We start from the raw sequence: 21,033 nt of genomic DNA, 5'->3' as shown, positions 1-21,033 counted from the left end.
ACTGAAGTGTGATCGACATATCTACATAGGGGTATTGAGTACAAAGTTGGGTCTTTGGTTGGGCCATATTGTGTCCAGTTCTAGTCACCACACTTTAGGAAGGATGTGAAGGTCCCTGGGAGAGTGCAGAGATTTAACAAAATGGTTCCAGGGATGGCTCGATGGGCCAAATGGCCTCTTACTGCATTGTATGGCTTCTATGATGCGTTAAGACTCAGGCCAGAAACTCCAAGGTGTTTTGTGAATCTAGCCTAGACCCCAAGTTTTACATTTGATTTTGGCATTAGGGTGAGCATAACATGTTTCACTCGAGGTATGATTCAAGTGACCTAATAGGGAGCTTTTATCAAACAAAAATTATTTAAAAACACTGATAGAATATAACAAAAATATTTATCATAACTTTTACCAATCACAAGATTTAAATACTTATTTCTTAATAGCTAGCTATCTCTGTTGTTCCAATTTAAAGTGGTACCCCATCGACATACATCTTCCTTCAGAATTAGCACAAAATAAGTACACTCCCATGATGCTGGATTTTCAGCTTTTTAACATTTCTGGACAAAAGTCCAGGCAGCAATTTTCAGAGAATGATATACCCTCAAAACAGCAAAACCTCAGAGAAGCAAAACCCAGACCCTGGTCTCCAGAGACAGAAAAGGATACCTCTCCCTCTGCAGTTCCCGAAGCAGCAACCCTCACACACAGCAGAATCTTCAAAATAGAGACTTATTATCTGGCAGATTCCAGTCTCCAACTTCAGAGAGAGGTAAAGTGAGATGTGTCTCTCTCTTAACCCAAAAGTGACATCTAAGTTTGGATATTCTGTGAAAAAGCCCAGCTTCTCCCATCACATGACAATATCTGCCAAACATCCCAATGAAATCCTGCTCTGCAAAATCCCAGGGGAAAACAGCAGAACAGCAATAGTTCAGATTAAAACCACCATTCTAGTCATTAGAAACAATTGTGATGCTGCTGCAAGAATACACCATGCCGGTGGACACTGGCTCCAAGCGCATAAAAACACAACTGCAGCTGATCCTGCACAATAACATGGCTCAGATACACTTCTTAAAGGCACAGTATCATCACAGGTGGGAGGTCAAACCACAAGATTAGGGCTGGAGAAACTGGGGTTGTTATCCTTGGCGTGAAGGAAGTTGAGTGGAGATTTGAGGAAGGTGTGCAAGATTATGTCTACCTTATCTAAACCTGTTAAAGGAAAGCTGTTCCATTGGCTGATGGTACAAGAGCTGGAGGGGACACTAATTTAAAGTTGTGGACAAGAGATAAAGGGGGTGATGTGAGGAAGAATTACTTTATGCCACAGTATTGCCAGTTATCATCCTCACTGCACTACTCCAAATTGCCTCAGCTGTCATCATATCCAAGGGTTTTCCCCAATGGAGAATCATAGAATGTACAGTACAGTAGGAGGCCCTTTGGCCCATCGACAACAATCCCACCCAGATCCTATCCTTGCAACCCCATGTATTTACCCTCCTAATCCCCCTGGCATTAAGGGTCAATTTAGCACAGCCAATCAACCTAACCCACACATCTTGGAATATAGGAGGAAACCAGAGCACCTGGAGGAAACCCACACAGATACTGGGTTCGATTCCCGGCTTGGGTCACTGTCTGTGTGGAGTTTGCACATTCTCCTCGTGTCTGCGTGGGTTTCCTCCAGGTGCTCTGGTTTCCTCCCACAGTCTGAAAAGATGTGCTGGTTAGGGTGCATTGGACATGCTAAATTTTCCCTCAGCGTGCCTGAACAATGCCGGAGTGTGGCAACTAGGGGATTTTGACAAAGGAGTTACAATGAAGATGACACACTAGACAACTTTCCAGCAGGAAATAATTAAATGCAGGACAACTGTCAAGAAAAGGGTTTAATTGAGGTTTATTAAGATATTGGATCAGAATTTGTTGAAAAACACTTGAATGACACGTGGCATTATTAATGTGCAAATTCTTCCAATGAAGAGGCACCTCACAAATTCTAAATCACCATTAATTATTAGCCAATTTACATTACTTCACTGTGAACTTTGTGATAAAATAATTTTGTGCTTAACCTTCCCATGTGGGCTTAGTTGCTTCTTAGTGTCCTAAGATGTGTAGGTTAAGGGGGTGAGCGGGGTAAATACATGGGGTTATGGGGTTAGGACAGGGGGTGGACATGGATAAGAGCTCTGTCAGAGAGTCAGTGCAGGCTCGATGGGCTGAGTGGCCTCCTTCTACAATGTAGGGATTCTATCAATCCCGTGAACGTGCTGCATTTGCAGATTTATTATTGGTTAAGCTCATTACAGACAGTTGGATCTAGCAATGAATTGCCTCAGTGCCCTTATAAGGGCATAATAATTTGTTAATGGCTGTTTATCCACCTCTCTGACCCAGAAAGTGAACTATTTAAACTGTGGATGCTGCTTCCTTCAATTAGTGAATTGTTCTTGGAGATTTAAAAGTATCAATGGGGGAATTTCCCCGTCCCACCCCCACAGGGCCCAGCGGGCGGGGTTGGGCCACACAAAGGTCCACTGACCTCGGGTGGGATTCTCCGGTTTTGGAGCAAGCGCTGCTGGAGAATTCCGCCCCATATTTTTAAAAATTACTTTTTCTTTTGCCTCCCTTCCCCCTCCTCTCTTAATCAAACCTTTATTCCCCTCACTTTCTGTACTTGATTTGACATTTAATTTGTCTTTCCTCCACAATCATCCTCAACACTGATGTCCCACAGGGGCACTGTATTCTCAGCCCCCTACTATACTCCTTATATACTGTGTGGCCAAATTCCTCTCCAATTCGATTTTCAGGTTTGCTGACCACACCACCACAGTAGCTTGGATCTCAAACAATGACGAGACAGAGTACAGGAATGAGAGAGAGAATCTGGTGAACTGGTGCCGCAACAATAATCTCTCTCAATGCCAACGAGATTGTCATCGACTTCAGGAAGCGTAAAGCAGAACATGCCCCTGTCTACATCAACAGGGACGAAGTAGAAATGGTCGAGAGCTTCAAGTTTTTAGGTGTCCAGATCACCAACAACCTGTCCTGGTCCCCCCACACCAACACTATAGTTAAGAAAGCCCACCAACGCCTCTACTTTCTCAGAAGACTAAGGAAATTTGGCACGTCCACTACGACTCTCACTAATTTTCACAGATGCAACATAGAAAGCGTTCTTTCTGCTCGAGGAGAGATATAGATCCACTGTGATCGAGGGGAGAATTAGACCCATTCTGATCGAAGAGAGGTATAGGCCCACTGTGATCGAGGGGATAATTAGATGATTCACTTCTGGCCATTTTTGTTATGTCACAGCTCTGAAAGAGATGGAGAAGAGTGACAAGTTCATTCTTCTCCATTTCCCGAAGTTCTTCACTCCACTCAAGGAAGCACGTACCACAGAAATGCCCAACCAAGATCAAACACTAAGTGCGAAAGGTAAAGAATGTTTCTCTCACCACTCCGTGGTACAGAGTATCAGTGTACCAACAGGGCCACCCAAAGGTTTGATCTGTTTTTGATGTTGCATTTTTGACAGCTGCTTTCCATTCACCCTGAACACTTAGTGTACAACTGGCTTGTTTTTACTATAGTTTGGGACAATTCCCAAGGCTAAAGAATGTGGCATAATGCGTGACTAATCCACAGCAGGCAATGCAAATCTTTGCAATATAAAACATATTAATTTATGGCACATATCAGTGCACTCCTAACACAGAGAAATTACAGTAATGAGATACTGCTGTACGTGTTTGTTTTTATACATACATTACTCACTTAATACTATTTTGCCTCAGGCAGTGAAATTGGTATTCAGTGCAGAGCTAGGGCAATGGTACAATGAAACAAAGGCTGTTAGAGAAAATATTGATCCTTTATCAAGTCTTCTTCTAAAAGGTCTGCGCAGATTCCCTGGCCTACAAATCCTAAGAAAGAAAACAACCGTAGGGGATAGTATAGTGGCTGAGTGAGAGCGAAGTAGCTGAGTGTAGGGCAGTACACTGATTAGCACTGCTGCCTCACAGCACCAGGGACCTGGGTTCAATTCCTGGCTTGGGTCACTGTCTTTGCTGAGTCTGCACATTCTCCCCATGTCTGCGTGGGTTTCCTCCCACAGTTTGAAAGACATGCTGGTTAGGGTGCATTGACCTGAACAGGCATCAGACTGTGGCGACTAGGGGATTTTCACAGTAAGTTCATTGCAGTGTTAATGTAAGCCTTACTTGTGACTAATAAATAAACTTTAGAAACATCTCTCACCTCTGATCCTCGACACTGGGGAGATTCTATTTCCATCACAGGAATGCAGAGAGGGGGGAAACAGGTAAATTTTGGGGGCTTATTTCTGTGGGTGTTTGAGATTGGGGTGCCTAATTACAACAGCCAGACTGACTAAAATAGAGTCGGCAAGAAAACACTTGGAAAAGTAAGCTCTTGAGACTTCCAAAGGAATTGTTATATACACAGCATGGTGAAACGGCTTCACTGAGTTAGAACAATGCTGTGTTTACAAAAGCCCACACTGAATGAATATCCTGATGGAAAAGTAGAGCTTTATCTGACAAATGCAGTGGATGAGATGGACACATCACTACCTCACTTAAAGTTTCTACATTTGTGCCAATCAATAATCAAAACTTCATCGCATTAGCACAGATCTGTCAATGACATTTGTTCCAAATTGCCAATACCGTTAAGTGCTGGCTCGTGTGGAATGAAGACATTAATGACAGGTTTAACCATGCCAACTTCAGGCACTGCGCTTGGGCAACACTATTATCAGCAATGATAGGCTGACAATGTCTGTCTGACCACAGAGTGCTGAAGCTCTTAGCAACCACTTCCATTGTCTCCCCCTTCACAACCCCCAGAACAGTCTGACAAGGGCCCAGGAGCTCCCAGTAATAACTCCCTGATTGGAACGAGACCAGGATCCCAAGAAAAATCCCTCAGGCTTTACTGCCTCACGGAGATATCTCCTGAGGGTAAATTCTGAATGTTGTATGACAATGGAACAGGAATCGGATTATGCCTTTGCAGCAACTGACCTCACTACACTGTCCAATTAAATAACTTTAGGACCCAACTATGTTCAGGAATCTCCAGAAATGAACTAATCCACAACGGAGCCAAATCTGTGCTTTCTGATTCTTGTATTTGCTGCAACGGATCTCGCATCCGCTGCCGATATCTACTTGCTTCCAAATCAAAGATCAACACCCTTAAAAAGGCCAGGGAATGAGGACAAGGAAAAGAGAAAATGTTGGAAAATCTCAGCAGGTCTGGCAGCATCAGTGAGGAGAGAAAAGAGCTGACGTTTCGAGTCCGTAGAACATTCCAGCGCAGTACAGGCCCTTCGGCCCTCGATGTTGCGCCGACCAGTGGAACCAATCTAATGACCCTCTAACCTAAACTATTCCAATGTTATCCATATGCCTATCCACTGACCATTTGAACGCCCTTAAAGTTGGCGAGTCCACAACTGCTGCAGGCAGGGCATTCCACACCCTTACTACCCTCTGTGTACCCTCCAGACAACCTTTTGACAAAGTTTTGACAAAGGGTCATCCAAACTCGAAACGTCAGCTCTTTTCACTCCTTACAGATGCTGCCAGACCTGCTGAGATTTTCTAGCATTTTCCCTTTTGGTTTCAGATTCCAGCATCTGCAGTAATTTACTTTTATTTTATTAATGAGGGAAAGGAGACCATTATGACCAATATGTGCAATAGAATGCTGCAGGACACAACGCACTGTATACACTCCACAACTGATCCACAGATTTCACACCTCTCTGGGAGACTGATCCTAAAAGAGTTCTCTGCGTACGTTCCAGTCTTTCCCCCTTCACTCCTCCATTCTACATGGTGTACGAGAAGTCAAAGTGTCAACTAATCTCACAACGCCTGAAGATTTGAATCCTTTCAGCCTATCCACAGCTTCCATGCAGTACGCAGGGGTTTAGCTCAGTTGTCTGGGCAGCTGGTTGGCGATGCCAACAGCGTGGGTTCAATTCCCGTACCGGCTGAGGTTTTGTATGAAGACCCCACCTTCTCAACCTTGCCCCTTGCCTGAGGTGTGCTGATCCTCAGGCTAAAGCACCACCAATCACAGCATGTGATCATCTGGGACTATGGAAACTTTAACATTACATCATAAAAATGGCACTCTGCATTTTGTTTCCTTAGAAAGTGGTTGAAGATGAGAATTCACGTAGGACTTTTTACATCACAAAAACGATCGAATAAACAAGTTCATAGAATCATAGAACAGAATCGTTGAATCCTTACAGTGCAGAAGGAGGCCATTTGGCCCACTGAGTCTGTACTGACCACAATCCCACCCAGGCCCTATTCCCGTAACCGCACATATTTATCCTGCTAATCCCCCTGACACTAAAGGGCAATTTAGCACGGCCAATCAACCTAACCCGCACTTCTCTGGATCGTGGGAGGAAACCGGAGCACCCGGAAGAAACCCACACAGACATGGGGAGAATGTGCAGACTCCATGCAGACAGTGACCTGAGGCCGGAATTGAACCTGGGACCCTGGCACTGCAAGGCAGCAGTGCTAACCACTGTGACACCCCAACAACAACAATACAACAAAGTTCCCTGGACATTTGATGATGGGTTAAAATCATTGTCGAAACCTTAACTGAACTGAAATTTGACTATATAGAACTTAAAACTGCTGTTTGCTTCAGCCCGGGGAATGGAATTAGTTTTGAACGTTGCAGAGTTTGACCATGGCCAGAGTTTTACCATCCTGCCCGCCATGGGAACTGTAGTGGGTCAGACACGGATCACTGACCTCGGGCGGGATTTTCCAGCTTTGGGGTGAGCGCGGTTGGAAAACTGTGTCCCTAGAGTCTAATTAAACTGAGCCACCAATAATCCTACAGCTGCAACGTACTCCGAAGTGGACGTTTGATTGTGTGGTCGGTGCTACTTCAGGTTAAAAAATGACCCTGCTGCAGGATGGTAATGTCACAAAAATTACTGAAGGAACATCGTCTTTAGTGGAGGCAGCAGGTATCAGGATGGTTCTTTGGAAAGACTGGACCGTGAATTAAGGAAGAATGGTTGACGTGGCTTGTTCAGGGTAGAACAAGGACGGAGATGAGGAGACATTTCTTCACCCAAAGAGTGGTGAGCCTGTGGAATTCATTACCACAGGGAGTAGTTGATGCCAAAACATTGAATGCATTCAAGAGGGGACTGGATATAGCACTTGGGGCAAATGGGATCAAAGATTATGGAGAGAAAGCAGGATTAGGCTATAGAGTTGGATGATCAGCCATGATTGTGATGAATGGTGGAGCAGGCTTGAAGAGCCATTTGGCCTCCTCCTGCTCTTCTATGTTTCTACGTCCATTATAGTCTTTATCATCACACTACTTACAAACAGTTGAAAACTAAAATTAAAATGTTGTGTATACATAGCAGTTCTTTGGTGTTTGCAAAGTGAAACCGTTTCCTTTCCAAACCCACTAATAGAGGTATTGTGCATTTCCAGCGTTCCCTATTCTCATTTCAGACCTTGGGAAAACCCATGGGATTCATTTTCGCAAAACTAAAACAAAACAAAGCAGCTCAGCTATTAAGTCCTAATATCGAGTGAGTCTGACTGCAGCTTCCTAGAGAGAGTTCTATAGCAGGTGCTCCTGAATATCATTATCCAATTGATTAGTCCCCTGCTCACAGACTCTCAATGCAGAACCGCAAAGCTGATTCCTTTGAAAAAGAAACAACTGGCATTGTACTGACGCTTTTCCAAAATATTTCACACAATATGGTGCATCCAGTCTCCCAAATCCCTTCACACTGAAATCAGGGCAAACTACTGCGGATGCTGGAATCTGAAACAAAAACAGAAAATGCTGGAAAATCTCAGCGGGTCTGACAGCCTCTGTGGAGAGACCATAACCAACATTTCAGCTCTCGAAACGTTGGCTCTATTCTCTCTCCACAGGTGCCGCCAGACCCGCTGAGATTTTCCGGCATTTTCTGTTTCCCTTCACACTGAAGTTTAGCCCTCGCGGATCAATTTGACATTCTGATTTTTAAAAAAAATGATATCACATTTAATCCATAGAATTCAGTCACATTTTGTACAGCACTGTGGATATGTACGTTTTAACAGAACTTTATCACGCATGTCCGATTACAAGGCTTGGCAACAATAATGGTTTTAATCAGAATTTTAACAAAGTTGAACGATACACCGGGGAGGGGGCAGGAAGACTCTTGTTTTATTTCCCCCTCTATTTGTTCCCTTTCTCGGCTCTGATATAGGAGGTGGATGTAGCAGCACAGGTTATGGTTTTGCTGATGTAATTCTCTCTTTTTTTATTTATATTCGGACAATAGAAAAGTCTTCATCGATTGATGTGACTTAAACTTTAAAAAAAAACAAATTTACCGCTTCCATCTCACCACCGCATCCAAACCACTGTCCTTGAGAGAGAAAAGTAGAAGATTCCAGGTCAGATGTTGTGACCAGTTGACTATTCAGAAGGTGTACTTGAGTACTGTAGAATCCAGTTTCCTTCCCTCACCTTACACATCAACAATTTGCTCTTATAAAGGACTCTTAATACAGAAAAAACATCCCAAGACACCTCGTAGATGCAAATAAATAAATCAAGTCAAATAGATGGGAATGAGGTCAATGAAATGGAGGGGGATGTTAGCAGTGACTCAATGTTTCATCAGACAGGTGGGTTTGACACTGGCTCTTAAAGAATGAGATGGATTTCAGGAGGTCACGAGGTTCAGGGCAGGAATCCCAGAGTGGGGAGTGTATGCAGCTGAAGATACAGCTTCCAATAGTGGGACTAACTGAGGGGAGGGATGCTCAAGGAGCCAGAGTCAAATAACAGGAGAGTATAGGAGAGATGGACAAGGTTCCAGAGATTGATAAATGTAAGGGCATGAAGATGATGTAGCGACAAGTCATGGCTTTGGAAATGTCCATCCAAAAATGTCAGTCAACCCTGGAATTAAAACTCTTGCCTCAAAGTCAATGGTTCATCATTATCACATTGCAGTTCTGTATTTCCAACCAAACTATAACTTCTATCTTACCTCGCCGCACAAAACTGGGATCTATGGTGTCTTCACAGAAGAAGGTTTTGAAGCACAGAGGAAGCTGGTTGCCGTCTCGAGGGAGTTTATCCACTGCTTCCCGGAATACAATGGCTAATTCTTGAAGCACACCCTTTAGATCCAAGGAGGTCACTGATGGTGAAAGAAGGCTTACGGACAATGAGATGGCAGCATTTGACAGTGAACTTGACACGACCACTTCACAGTCAATTATATAACCTTCAAACTTCTTCGTTATGATGAAGGATTTCCTCTCAGAGGGATCATCAGTTAGGGCGATGACATGCCATTCCACTGCAGCGCCTTTTGGCAGGCGAGGGAACACGACTACCACCAGTGGGCCAGAAATAGCCTCCGTCTCTCCATCCTGTGATTCATAATGAAAACATATTAGAAAAGTGAGTGCCTGCCACATAAATGTTTGGAACATTGCTGTGAATTTTCCTAAGGCATTTGCAATTTGTGAACTAGAAATCAAAACTGCTTCCAAGATTGCCTACTTCCCAATCAGCACAGTGGTTAGCACCGCTGCCTCACAGCGCCAGGGACCTGGGTTCGATTCCCAGCTTAGGGTCACTGTCTGTGTGGAGTCTGCATGTTCTCCTCGTATCTGCTTGTGTTTCTGCCAGGTGCTCTGGTTTCCTCCCACAGTCTGAAGAACATGCCGATTAGGTACATTGACCCGAACAGGCGCTAGACTGTGGTGACTAGGGGATTTTCACAGTAACTTCATTGCAGTGTTAATGTAAGCCTACTTGTGACACTAATAAATAAACTTTAAAACTTTTCATTATCCATCAATTTGAAACATAAATCACACTGGTAATGAGGTTCACATACACATACTTACCTAAAGACGCACTAATAACATTAATAAATAAACTTTAAAACCTGTGATTCACAATCTTTAGAGCAGTACCAGACTTATCTTCTTCATTTTCATATAGAAATCTTCAAACATATCTCCAGCTTGCAAAGTCAGAGTTGTAAAAATGCAGCAAGACTCACAAGAGTGAAGCAGCAGTTATCTGTGGCAAGTACAGCCAGGTGAATGTTCAATTCTAAACCGGGTGGGGGAATACAAAGATGGGGCCAGGTTCATCTCCGACAATAGCTGGAAGTTCATTTGAGGAATACTATTTGCACTCTGCCCAATCAGCACTGAAATGCAAACACGCACACCAAGTGCGATCATCATTCTTAAAAGTAAAAGTACTATTTGATTGGAACACCTTTTTTTCAAGAGACACAAATGTCAGGGTATATTTTAAATGTGAGTGCAATATTTAAATTCTATTCTTTTGATTTGTTTTGATGTTTGATTTGATTTGATTTATTTTATTATTGTCACATGTACTGGGGATATAGTGAAAAGTATTGTTTCGTGCATGCTATACAGACAAAGAATACCACTCAAAGAATACATGGGTGGGATTGTGTTTGGTGCAGACTCGATGGGCCAAAGGGCCTCTTTCTGCACTGTAGGGTTCTGTGATTCTATGAATACACAGGAGAGAGGAAAGGAGAGGCTGCAGAATGTAGTGTTACAGTCATAGCTAGAGTGTAGAACCTATGGATGTTACAGCTGGGTCTGTTAATAGGAAGTTGACACGATGAATATAAAAGATAAAGTTGCCATAGTCCCAGATGACCATAGGCTGTGCTGACTGGTGGAAATGTCGAATGCACTGGGTACTAACAACACTAGGCACTAAGAATACTCAGACTTCTAAGCTTTAAGTACTTGTGCACAATGCAGCAGAAACAACACAAGGTGTTCTCTCAATTCATACAGAAAATGTGACAGTTGTTGTCACTGTATCTTGCTCTTTGGAATTTTGTTATTGAAAGGGTCTACTTCCATCCTGTGGTCAAGGCTGCGAACACAGTGTTTATGAAACTAACACAAGGTTTAGATTAGTCGCTTATCCTGAGTACACAAGGAAGGTCCTGTTTGCTAATAAGCATTTTCCATTACTTGACAGTTATTTATCATAATTTAGTTTCCACAATTGTTGTAACTTAATTTTTCCATTCTAGTTTCTAACTTTTTAACATAGTTTTACAAGTTCCAGCAACCTGATGGTACTTTATTTGAAGTGAGCATCCTTAATCTTGCAGAACAAAGTGAATTAAATATTTGACCATAGTTGGAATTATAACTTAGTTTCCACAGTGATTTTAACCTGAGGATCACTACATCTTAGGTGAGGGATAAGGTTGTGAATAACGGGCCTTCATGGATAGGTACTGATTAATACACTGGAATTAATTACAGCAAAATGCTGAAGACGTTTCTGGACTTCTCAAAGCAAACAATCTAGGTTAGTGTCACCAAACATCCTTCCTAATGAGGTTTCCCCTCATCGGGCAATCTGGAACTAGGCAACACAGTTTAAAATAAGGGGTCTCCCATTTTCGAGGAATTCCTTCTCCCAGAGAGTCGTTAGTCTTTAGAATTCCTTCCCCAGCTGAATCATTGATATATTCAAAGCTGAGTTAGACAGAATTTTGATTGATGAGGGAGTCAAGGGGAAGGAGGCAGAGAAGTGGATTAGGGTCCCAGTCAGATCACCCGTGATCTTACTGAATAGTGCAGCAGGCTCGATGGGCTGAATGGTCTAGTTCTGCTCATGTCCCTTATGAAAGGCAATTAGGCAAAAAAGTATCTGGCCCCAGCCACTTTTACATAAAGACCGAGTGAGAGAGGGCAGCACCAAACAACCTCTGCTGGGGTCAAGAGGATCAGGTCTACTCTTCCTGATCTCATAAAAATCTGAAAAAGAACACTACAAATCTTACCTTTTTGGAGAGACCTCCAGTGGTCTCTTTAAAAGTCATCGATTGGGCTTCTCAACCCTCGACACTTCATCACTCCTGAGTCAGAGGTGTGGAATTACCTCCCTAACTGCACTGTGGGAGTACCTGCAGCACACAAACTACAGCGGCTCAGAGAGAGACAGCTCACTACACCTTCACAAGGGTAATAAACACTGGCCTTGCTACAGACGGGGAATAGGAAAGGGGCTGAGAAAGCTGTACAAGCTCCAAGCTGGTTATGTCTGACAGGAATAATTCAGAAATTGCTATTGTTTTTATTCTCACCCTGGGCAGTGGTGAATTTCTAATGGATTTATTTGTAGTTTGCTAAGTCTTTATTGAGTGTACTCTTTCATTCTGTAACACTGGAACCAATCAGAAGCAGGGGGAGTTTTCCTTGCAGGCCCTGATTCAAAATTATTTTTGTTTGGTAAATCCTTATCTCTTTCGACGAAGAACAGCATCATGAGTGGTAAAAAGTCACTTTTTGAATTCCTTTTCCATGTAGGGGGATGGATTTTTATCTGGATGTTTTTGATGGACAAACACAGAATACCACTCAATTTAGTTTCAGCAAAATGTAAGTAACCAGAATTGTACATTATGTAGCACCCAATACTGTGACACCCAGCACTGTGACACCCAGCACTGTGACACCCAGCACTGTGACACCAATATCGTGAAACCCATACTATGACACCCAATACCGCAGCACCCATTCTGTAGAACTGAAACTGTAGCACCCATACTGTGGAATTGATACTTTGGCCCCCATACTGTGACACCCAATACTGTGACCCCCATACTGTGACACCCACTACCGTGACACCCATACTGTGACACCCACTACCGTGACACCCATACTGTGACACCCACTACCGTGACACCCATACTGTGACACCCACTACCGTGACACCCACTACCGTGACACCCACTACCGTGACACCCACTACCGTGACACCCATGAAGAATACTCATGCTTGGATCTGTGAAATCACAGAAAAGGACTTTGCAACTCACCACAGCAAATTTCACGAAATTTTCCATTTCAAACCACTTCACATGCAATCTTTCCTCGCTAAGGCTTTAATCTAATAGTTCAGCATTTGAAAGCAAGTGTTAACTACACTGAGATCGCAGCAAGGGACCTAAATGTGACCCTCAACAAAAATTGGACCAGCCTTTGAAAATGGTTTTCCCACTTGCTGCCTTAAAATGGGGCAGGAATGAAATCAACAAATTACCCAGCAAAGAAAAAAATTGTACAGCCATCAGCAAGGGCACAACACTTACCCCTCTTTCAACTTAAAAGATCAATTTTCACCCACTTGGACCTTGTGAGTGGTGCATAATAATAGGTTACACATACTCCATTCCGCAACACGGCCACTAAATTACTGTAAAGAATACCCACAGTATTTTTCCACAGTGAAATACATTGCTGCCTGATTGTAGTGTACTGTTTAAATGAAAATCACCACCACTTGTAGATTAAACGTTAGGAGAGACTAATTGTATACCCACAGCAAACAATCACACAAATATCCTTCTTGTGCGAGGGACGGCAAAAAATAGAAATAATTTTACCTCAAATTGCCGGCACTTCAGACACAATAACATTTCAGAGAGAGAGCAGTTTGCTTTCGGTGTATTAGGTATGGCAGGGAGGAAAGCGTAAAGTTAGCGACAGACAAATGTTGCATTAGCACTTACACGGGCAAACTCTTCTCCTTCAGGAGACAAATTCTATCCTTGTCAAGACTGATTTTACTCCAAGTGGCGGAAAACAGTTTGAAAAGATGAAAACGAGAGCTTTGTCCTGGAAAGAGCGAAGCTCGCTCAAGCTTAAAGGCCGCTCCATTGGCCCAAGGTGCTGAGGTGCAGCTCAACCAACATTTCCACAACTTCCAGGGTCAACCCGTTCGTCTCTGCAAACTTTTTGATTTTTTTCTCCCCCATTCAGCCTGTCACAGGTTTTAACGTCAATACCTTTCCACTCAAACAGACTTTTACGCAAACAGCGCCAATAATATCTCATATATTGTGGAAAATATTTTAAAATACTGTGCAGGACCCCAGTGAATGTCTTAGAATCATAGAATTCCTAAAGTGCAGGAGGCCATTCGACCCATCGAGTCAGCACTGACCACAATCCCACCCAAACCCTATTCCTGCAACCCCCTACATACTTATCCTGTTAATCCCCCTGACACTAAGGGGCAATTTGGCATGGCCAAGCAACCTAGCCAACAGATGGAGGAGGAAACTGGAGCACCCGGAGGAAACCCCGCAGACACGGGGAGAACATGCAAAATCCACACAGACAGCTGCAGCTGAGTTTTTAAGTGAGAAAGAGCAACGTTGACAAGGAAGTAATCTCGTGCAGGTTCTTTTCCCCCAAAAAATAAATTCTCCAAAGTGTCTTATTTTGTGAAAACGTCTCGACAAAAGTCAGAAATGGTTTCTGATGGATTCCGTCAATTTTAACCTCTTGTAATTCACTAATTGTTTCTCCCCAGGGCAACTCAAACCGCACCACAATTGCCTCGAGCTGCGAGCGTAAGGCAGAGGTAGTCGGGGGTATCTCCACTCACGCTGTTCAGTGGCTGGCCAGCAGGAGGCAAGATTCGAGCTGAAAATGTCTACTTTCCCAGCCTAACATGTGGCAGACTGACTGCAAATCAATGAAAAAGCAGCAAACCAACGACAGTGATAGGCCACCTGAGGACTCAGACTTCATAGAATCCCTGCAGGGCAGGAGGAGGCCATTCAGCCCATTGAGTCAGTACCAACTCACTGACAGAGAGTCCTACCCAGGCCCCATCCCCATAGCCCCATGCGTTTTCCCACTAATCCCCCTAACCTAAACATTCTGGGTCAATTTTAGCGTGGCCATCTAGTTCACCTAACCAGCTCAACTTGGGACACCAAGGGACAATTTAGCATGGCCAATCCACCTAACCAGCAGATCTTTGGAGCATGGGAGGAAACTGGAGCATCCAGAGGAAACCCACACAGAGATGGAGAGAATGTACAAACTCCACACAGACAACTACCCAAGGCCAGAACTGAACCCTGGTCACTGGCAATGTGAGACAGCAGCGCTAACCACTGTGCTATCTTGCCACTAACTTTATAATGACAGCTGCCAATAAAGCACAACCCTATATCCGATTATATTTCCAAGGTCCAAATGAATAAAAATTTTCAATCTCAGCTTAGCAGCTACTAGGATTCACCCAGCGTTGCCTACATTGGTCACATATATGTACAACACGACCTACATCCAGCTGTTTAAGACAAAATCAAGAGGCATGGGGATGTCATGGAAAGGTGCAGCTGAGGTAGAAGATCAGCCATGATCTTATTGGATGGTAGAGGGGCTGAACAGCCTTTCCCTAGTCCTAATTCAGATGTTCAATTATAATGTGAGGCAGAACTTGACTAGAGCGTGATGCAAAGTCTGACACACATTTAATTAGCATTTTACAACAGATAAGGAAGAACTTTTCTCTATAGCAAGTGGTAACGACCCGAAGCTTACTGCTTATGAGGGTGTTGGAAGGGTAGACAATGGATGATGCCAAAAGAAGATTGGATATGCACTTGAAGGAAATAGTCTAGCAGATCAATGGGGATAGAGTGGGGGACTAGGGCTGATTGGAATGCTCCACGGAGAGACTTGATGGGCTGAATGGTGCTGTAAATGATTCCATGACTCTCTAAGCTAAACAATCAAAGTTGATCAAACGTTTTTTAATACACTTGTGAGACATGGGTGTCGCTGGCTGGCCCTTGAGAAGGTGGAGGTGAGTTGTCTTCTTGAAACGCTGCAGTCCACGTGCTGTGGGCTGACCCACAGTGCCATCAGGAAGGGAAATAATATATATCATTAAAAATCAGGGAGGAATCATTTTTGACAGTACCTCCTGGGCAATAATCTAACAGAGTGGATCACCTGCTTGTTTTAGATCTGCCCAACCCCTTTGGCCAGGTCACCAGACAGGTGGTGAAGTCATAGAATCCCTACAGTGCAGGAGGAGGCCATTCAGCCCATCGAGGATGCACAGACCACAATCCCACCTAGGCCCTATCCCCTATAACCCCATGCATTTACCCTGCTAATCCCCTGACACTAAGGGGCAAATTAGCATGGCCAATCAACCTAACCCACGTAGCTTTGGACTCTGCAAACCAGCTGAGCACAACTAATAGAATCAACTTTTTTGCTGTCCATGAATGTGTTACAAATCAGTGCATCTCTATGTATTGTGTCACATGAGTTTTAAAGTTTATTCATTAGTCTCACAAGTAGGCACTTCTGCAATTAAGTTACTGTGAAAATCCCCTAGTCGCCACACTGTCGGGTACACTGAGAGAGAATTTAGCATGGCCACCTAATCTGCACAACTTGGGACACTAAGGGGCATTTAGCATGGCCAATCCAACTAACCTGCAGATCTTTGGACTGTGGGAGGAAACTAGAGCATCTGGAGGAAACCCACGCAGACACAGGGAGAATGTGCAAACTCCACACAGTCACCTGAGGCTGGAATTGAACCCACATCCCTGGCGCTGTGAGACAGCAGTGCTAACCGCTGAGCTACCATGGAAAAAGGCTTCCAATATCAGGAAAATGTCATTCTATACAAAGATACTAGGGTAGCATTTATTTTTGACCAATAAAGTGTGATTTTTTTTTCCGTGAGAAGACATTACCCTGAAGACTTCAACACTGATGGACTATTTGGCCTGGTTTGATGAGCTAATGCAGTGTCGAACCTTCCTGAGAGGTTTAAATGATTGATCTCTCTACCCTCCTTACAGATTACTCAGTGGGAGGCTCCAGGATTAAGTGTTCGCTATTTCACAACATGGCCCCCCAATGCAACCCTACATCACTGCGAACATGAAGCAGATAAAAAACTTCCCAGATGTCTCATTTCAATAATCAGCAAGAAAACTATACTTTATAAGATATATACTCGCTGGGTTATTTCCCAAGAAAGCGAAAAAAAAATAAATGCTGTGTGGACATTGAAGTTTGCTTGAGGAAACCATGAGATAGTGCCGTAAGCTGCTGTAAATGGGTTAGAAATCTAACAACATTCTGGTTTCCAACATTAAAGACAGAGCTGTAAAATTGCTAACATCCTTTCATCAAGTTTCTGCTGATTGGGAAATATCTTAGAATTTTTTTTATTCTTTCATGAGATATGGGTATTGCTGGCTGGGCCAGCATTTATTGCCCATCTTTTATTACCCTTGAGGGGACAGTTAAAAGTCAACCACATATATCTTTGAAAAGTTGAGGTTTAGAATTTTCTAAGCTTTTTCTGCGTTTGGAATAATTTGAGTTTTATCCAAAGCTTCTCAGGAGCAATTAGGCAATGTTCAATTTGTAGTTCATTTAGGGACCAATGGCACAAATCAATAGTGTCCCAGCTTGGAAAGCCACAGTTTAATAGACACTCAGGAATTCCTAACATGTCTGACTGTTGGCCTGGCTAAGTCTATTTTTGATTAATTTTTACCCAACATTAACTTTGAAAAGAGGAAGAACGATGGGACAGGCAGTTAGGTGAAAATGCCCCTTACTAAGTAAGGCTGCATGAAAAAAACCTGGGAACTACAGGTCAGTGAACCTAACGTCTGTGGTGGGTAAGCTGTTGGAAGGTATTCTGAGAGACAGAATCTACAGGCGTTTAGAGAGGCAAAGCCTGATTAGGGACAGTCAGCATGGCTTTGTGAGTGGAAGATCATGTCTCATGAATTTGATTGAGGTTTTGAAGGGGTAACCAAGAAGATAGATGAAGGCAGTGCAGTCGATGTTGTCTACATGGATTTTAGCAAGGTCTTTAACAAAGTACCGCATGGTAGGCTGTTGCATGAGGTTAAATCTCACAGGATCCAGGGTGAGGTATCTAAATGGATACAGAATTGGCTTCTTGACAGAAGCCAGAGGGTGGTTGTAGAGGGCTGTTTTTCTAACTGGAGGCCTGTGACCAGTGGTGTGCCTCAGGGATCAGTGCTGGTCCACTGTTATTTGTCATTTATATTAATGATTTGGATGAGAATTTAGGAGGCATGGTTAGTAAGTTTGCAGATGGCACCAAGATTGGTAGCACAGTGGACAGTGAAGAAGGTTACCGAGGATTGCAATGGGATCTTGATCAATTGGGCCAATGGGCTGATGAATGGCAGATGGAGTTTAATTTAGGTAAATGTGAGGTGATGCATTTTGGTAAATTGGACCAGGGCAGGACTTACTCAGGTAATGGTAGGGCGTTGGGGAAAGTTACAGAACAAAGAGATCTAGGGGTACATGTTCATAGCTCCTTGAAAGTGGAGTCACAGGTGGACAGAGTGGTGAAGAAGGCATTCAGCAGGCTTGGTTTCATTGGTCAGAACACTAAATACAGGAGTTGGGACGTCTTGTTGAAGTTGTACAAGACATTGGTAAGGCCACACTTGGAATATTATGCACAGTTCTGGTCACCCTATTATAGAAAAGATATTATTAAACTAGAAAGAGTGCAGAAAAGATTTACTAGGATGCTACTGGGACTTAATGGTTTGAGTTATAAGGAGAGGCTGGATAGACTGGGACTTTTTTCCTTGGAGCGTAGAAGCCTGAGGGATGATCTTATGGAGGTCTATAAAATAATGAGGTGCATAGATAAGATAAATAGTCAACACCTTTTCCCAATGGTAGGGGAGTCTAAAATTAGAGGGAATAGGTTTAAGGAGAGAGGGGAGAGATACAAAAGGGAACAGAGGGGCAATTTTTTCAGACAGACGGTGATGAGTATCTGGAACAAGCTGCCAGAGGCAGTAGTAGAGGCGGGGACAATTTTTAAAAAGCAGTTAGACAGTTATATGGGTAAGATGGGTATAGAGGGATATGGACCAAATATGGGCAACTGGGACTAGCTTAGTGGTAAAACCTGGGCTGTATGGACAAGTTGGGCTGAAGAGACTGTTTCCATGCTGTAAATCTCTATGGCATTACTATTTAATTTGAAGGTTTTGAACTGGAGTGGAAGCTGATTCTAAGGGACTACCTCAGAGAAGGGGACAAATATTTCACTTTTTATACTCTGCCCACTGGAACTGTCTCGCAGAATCATTTTGATCTATCACTTGTATATCAGCTTTCAATAGTCTCCTTTCTCTTGGACCCTGTCTCTCTCCACTAGCCTCCATTTAATTATTCCTGCACACACAGCCTTCCACCTCGATATGGGATGTGAAGCATTTCTTTCATGTGGAAGGCTGAATAAATAAAAATAGTTGTTATTTTAGTGATACGCTCGTCACCATTCCAGCAGTTGGCAAAACTTCAGAAAGTTCCTGGCCAATGGTTACATCACCCGAGATTATGTGTAGTTTGGGACTCAGAGTACATTTTTAATTCCCAATCTGCACAATATAAAAGAGCTATTAGAAAATAAGAAAAGACAGAAACCATGTTCATGAAATATTTATCTGTCTCCATAGCAGAACAGAAATGTTGGCTGCTGTAAAAAAACACTTTGATCCGTTCTGACATTGGCTGCAGTTAAGTTCTCTGGGTTCTAAAATGAGGACCCAGTTGCCAGAGGAAAATACCTTCATTGGAGAATCACATTCCCCGCTTCCTCTGTGTTTCAGTTAATCACTCTAACTGCTACCTAGTTTCTCAACTATTTGCTTCACGGTTTCTCTATTTGAATTAAGTGCTCACCTTGAAGTAGGATAATTCCGTGACCTGTTCAATTGCGACAACTGTTTTCTTTCCTCACAAGTTTATTACCTTGAAGTTTATTAACTTGCATACAGCTGCTGGCTGAATTTGACTCTATGCTGAAGTCATGTTTCGTATATAAACATCTCCTCCACGTTTCTGCTGTACAGTGCGCCACAGTCTCGCATTCATTTTAGTATAAATACTTCCTTTCCCCCTTTCACTTACCTCAGAGGATGGAAGAAACTATACACAAACCTCCTTCTTCAAATCAAAATGAATCTTGGAAGGTGTTCCAGCAATCAGAAGTCAATATTGTCCTCCATTCTGCCTGTTGTTCACATTAATCTGTGTGGATTTGCCCATCACCAATTTTCTTTTTAGAAATAAGGCAATTCTAGTTGATGTTAAAGGTTTCACTCTCTTTCCGCCCCCTTCCCTTTCTGTAACTGACTTTGGAAGGGGTGAATGGCAACAGTAGACTCAGTTTTAACCTATTTAAAACCCCAACTTAAAATCGGACCCAAAGGTGATACCACTCTATCTAATGGATATTGGTCATTCCAATTAATCACCTCATTTCTTGTTCTTAGTCAACGAAAATTCAATTTTCCAACTATCCCAGCAGCAACAATATTTCAGGTGTGGGATAAATAGATTTCTATTATATTTCATGCGGTGAAGTGCTTCCTGATTTCTCTCTATAATGGCTCTGACCTAATCTTAAGATAAAATCCTCTCATTTCTCCATCAGAGGAAAGTTTCTCTCATCTACCTGTTGAATCTTTTAACATTTTGATCAGATCACTGTTCAATTTACTAACTATAAATGGGTGTGAACGTATCCCAAACCATCACGCAAACCAGCCTCCCATCCATTGACTCTGTCTACACTTCCCGCTGCCTCAGCAAAGTAGCCGGCATAAGGACTCTGTGCACTCCAGACATTCTCTCTTCCACCCTCTTTCATCGGGAAAAAGATACAAAAGTCTTGAGGTCACGTACCAACCAACTCAAGAACAGCTTCTTCCCTGCTGCTGTCAGACTTTTGAATGGACTTACCTTGCATTAAGTTGATCTTTCTCTACACCCTAGCTATGACAGTAACACTACATTCTGTACTCTCTTGTTTCTTTCCCTATGAATGGTATGCTTTGCCTCTACTGCACGTATGTTAATACATGTAACACTAATAAATCTAATCAAGTCAAAACCACAAAAAGCTTGTGAGACCAACAAGAAGAAGTGAAACAGCGATATTGATGGACTGCTGAAAGTGGAAGAAAGTTTATTTTATTAGTGTCACAAGTAGGCTTACATTAATGCTGTAATGAAGTTACTGTGAAAATCCCCT

At 43.0% G+C, this 21,033-nt stretch overlaps 1 protein-coding gene across 1 annotated transcript in view; it reads right to left on the bottom strand.

Annotated features, from left to right (window-relative positions):
• The window catches only part of dph6 (diphthamine biosynthesis 6), a 209,843-nt gene that overhangs the window by 8,560 nt on the left and 180,250 nt on the right, over nucleotides 1-21,033 (bottom strand). The window contains exon 14 of the mRNA XM_080203162.1: nucleotides 9,113-9,500. Within this exon, the coding sequence (XP_080059288.1) occupies nucleotides 9,113-9,500 (388 nt within the window). The remainder of the gene's footprint in view (nucleotides 1-9,112; nucleotides 9,501-21,033) is intronic.

The sequence above is a fragment of the Carcharhinus amblyrhynchos genome, chromosome 14, assembly GCF_965287045.1.
Source record: "Carcharhinus amblyrhynchos chromosome 14, sCarAmb.v2.hapA, whole genome shotgun sequence".
In the NCBI taxonomy this organism is placed as follows: Eukaryota; Metazoa; Chordata; class Chondrichthyes; order Carcharhiniformes; family Carcharhinidae; genus Carcharhinus; species Carcharhinus amblyrhynchos.
The sequence above is the reverse complement of the archived record's forward strand: the minus strand, read 5'-3'. Positions and strand labels throughout refer to the sequence as shown.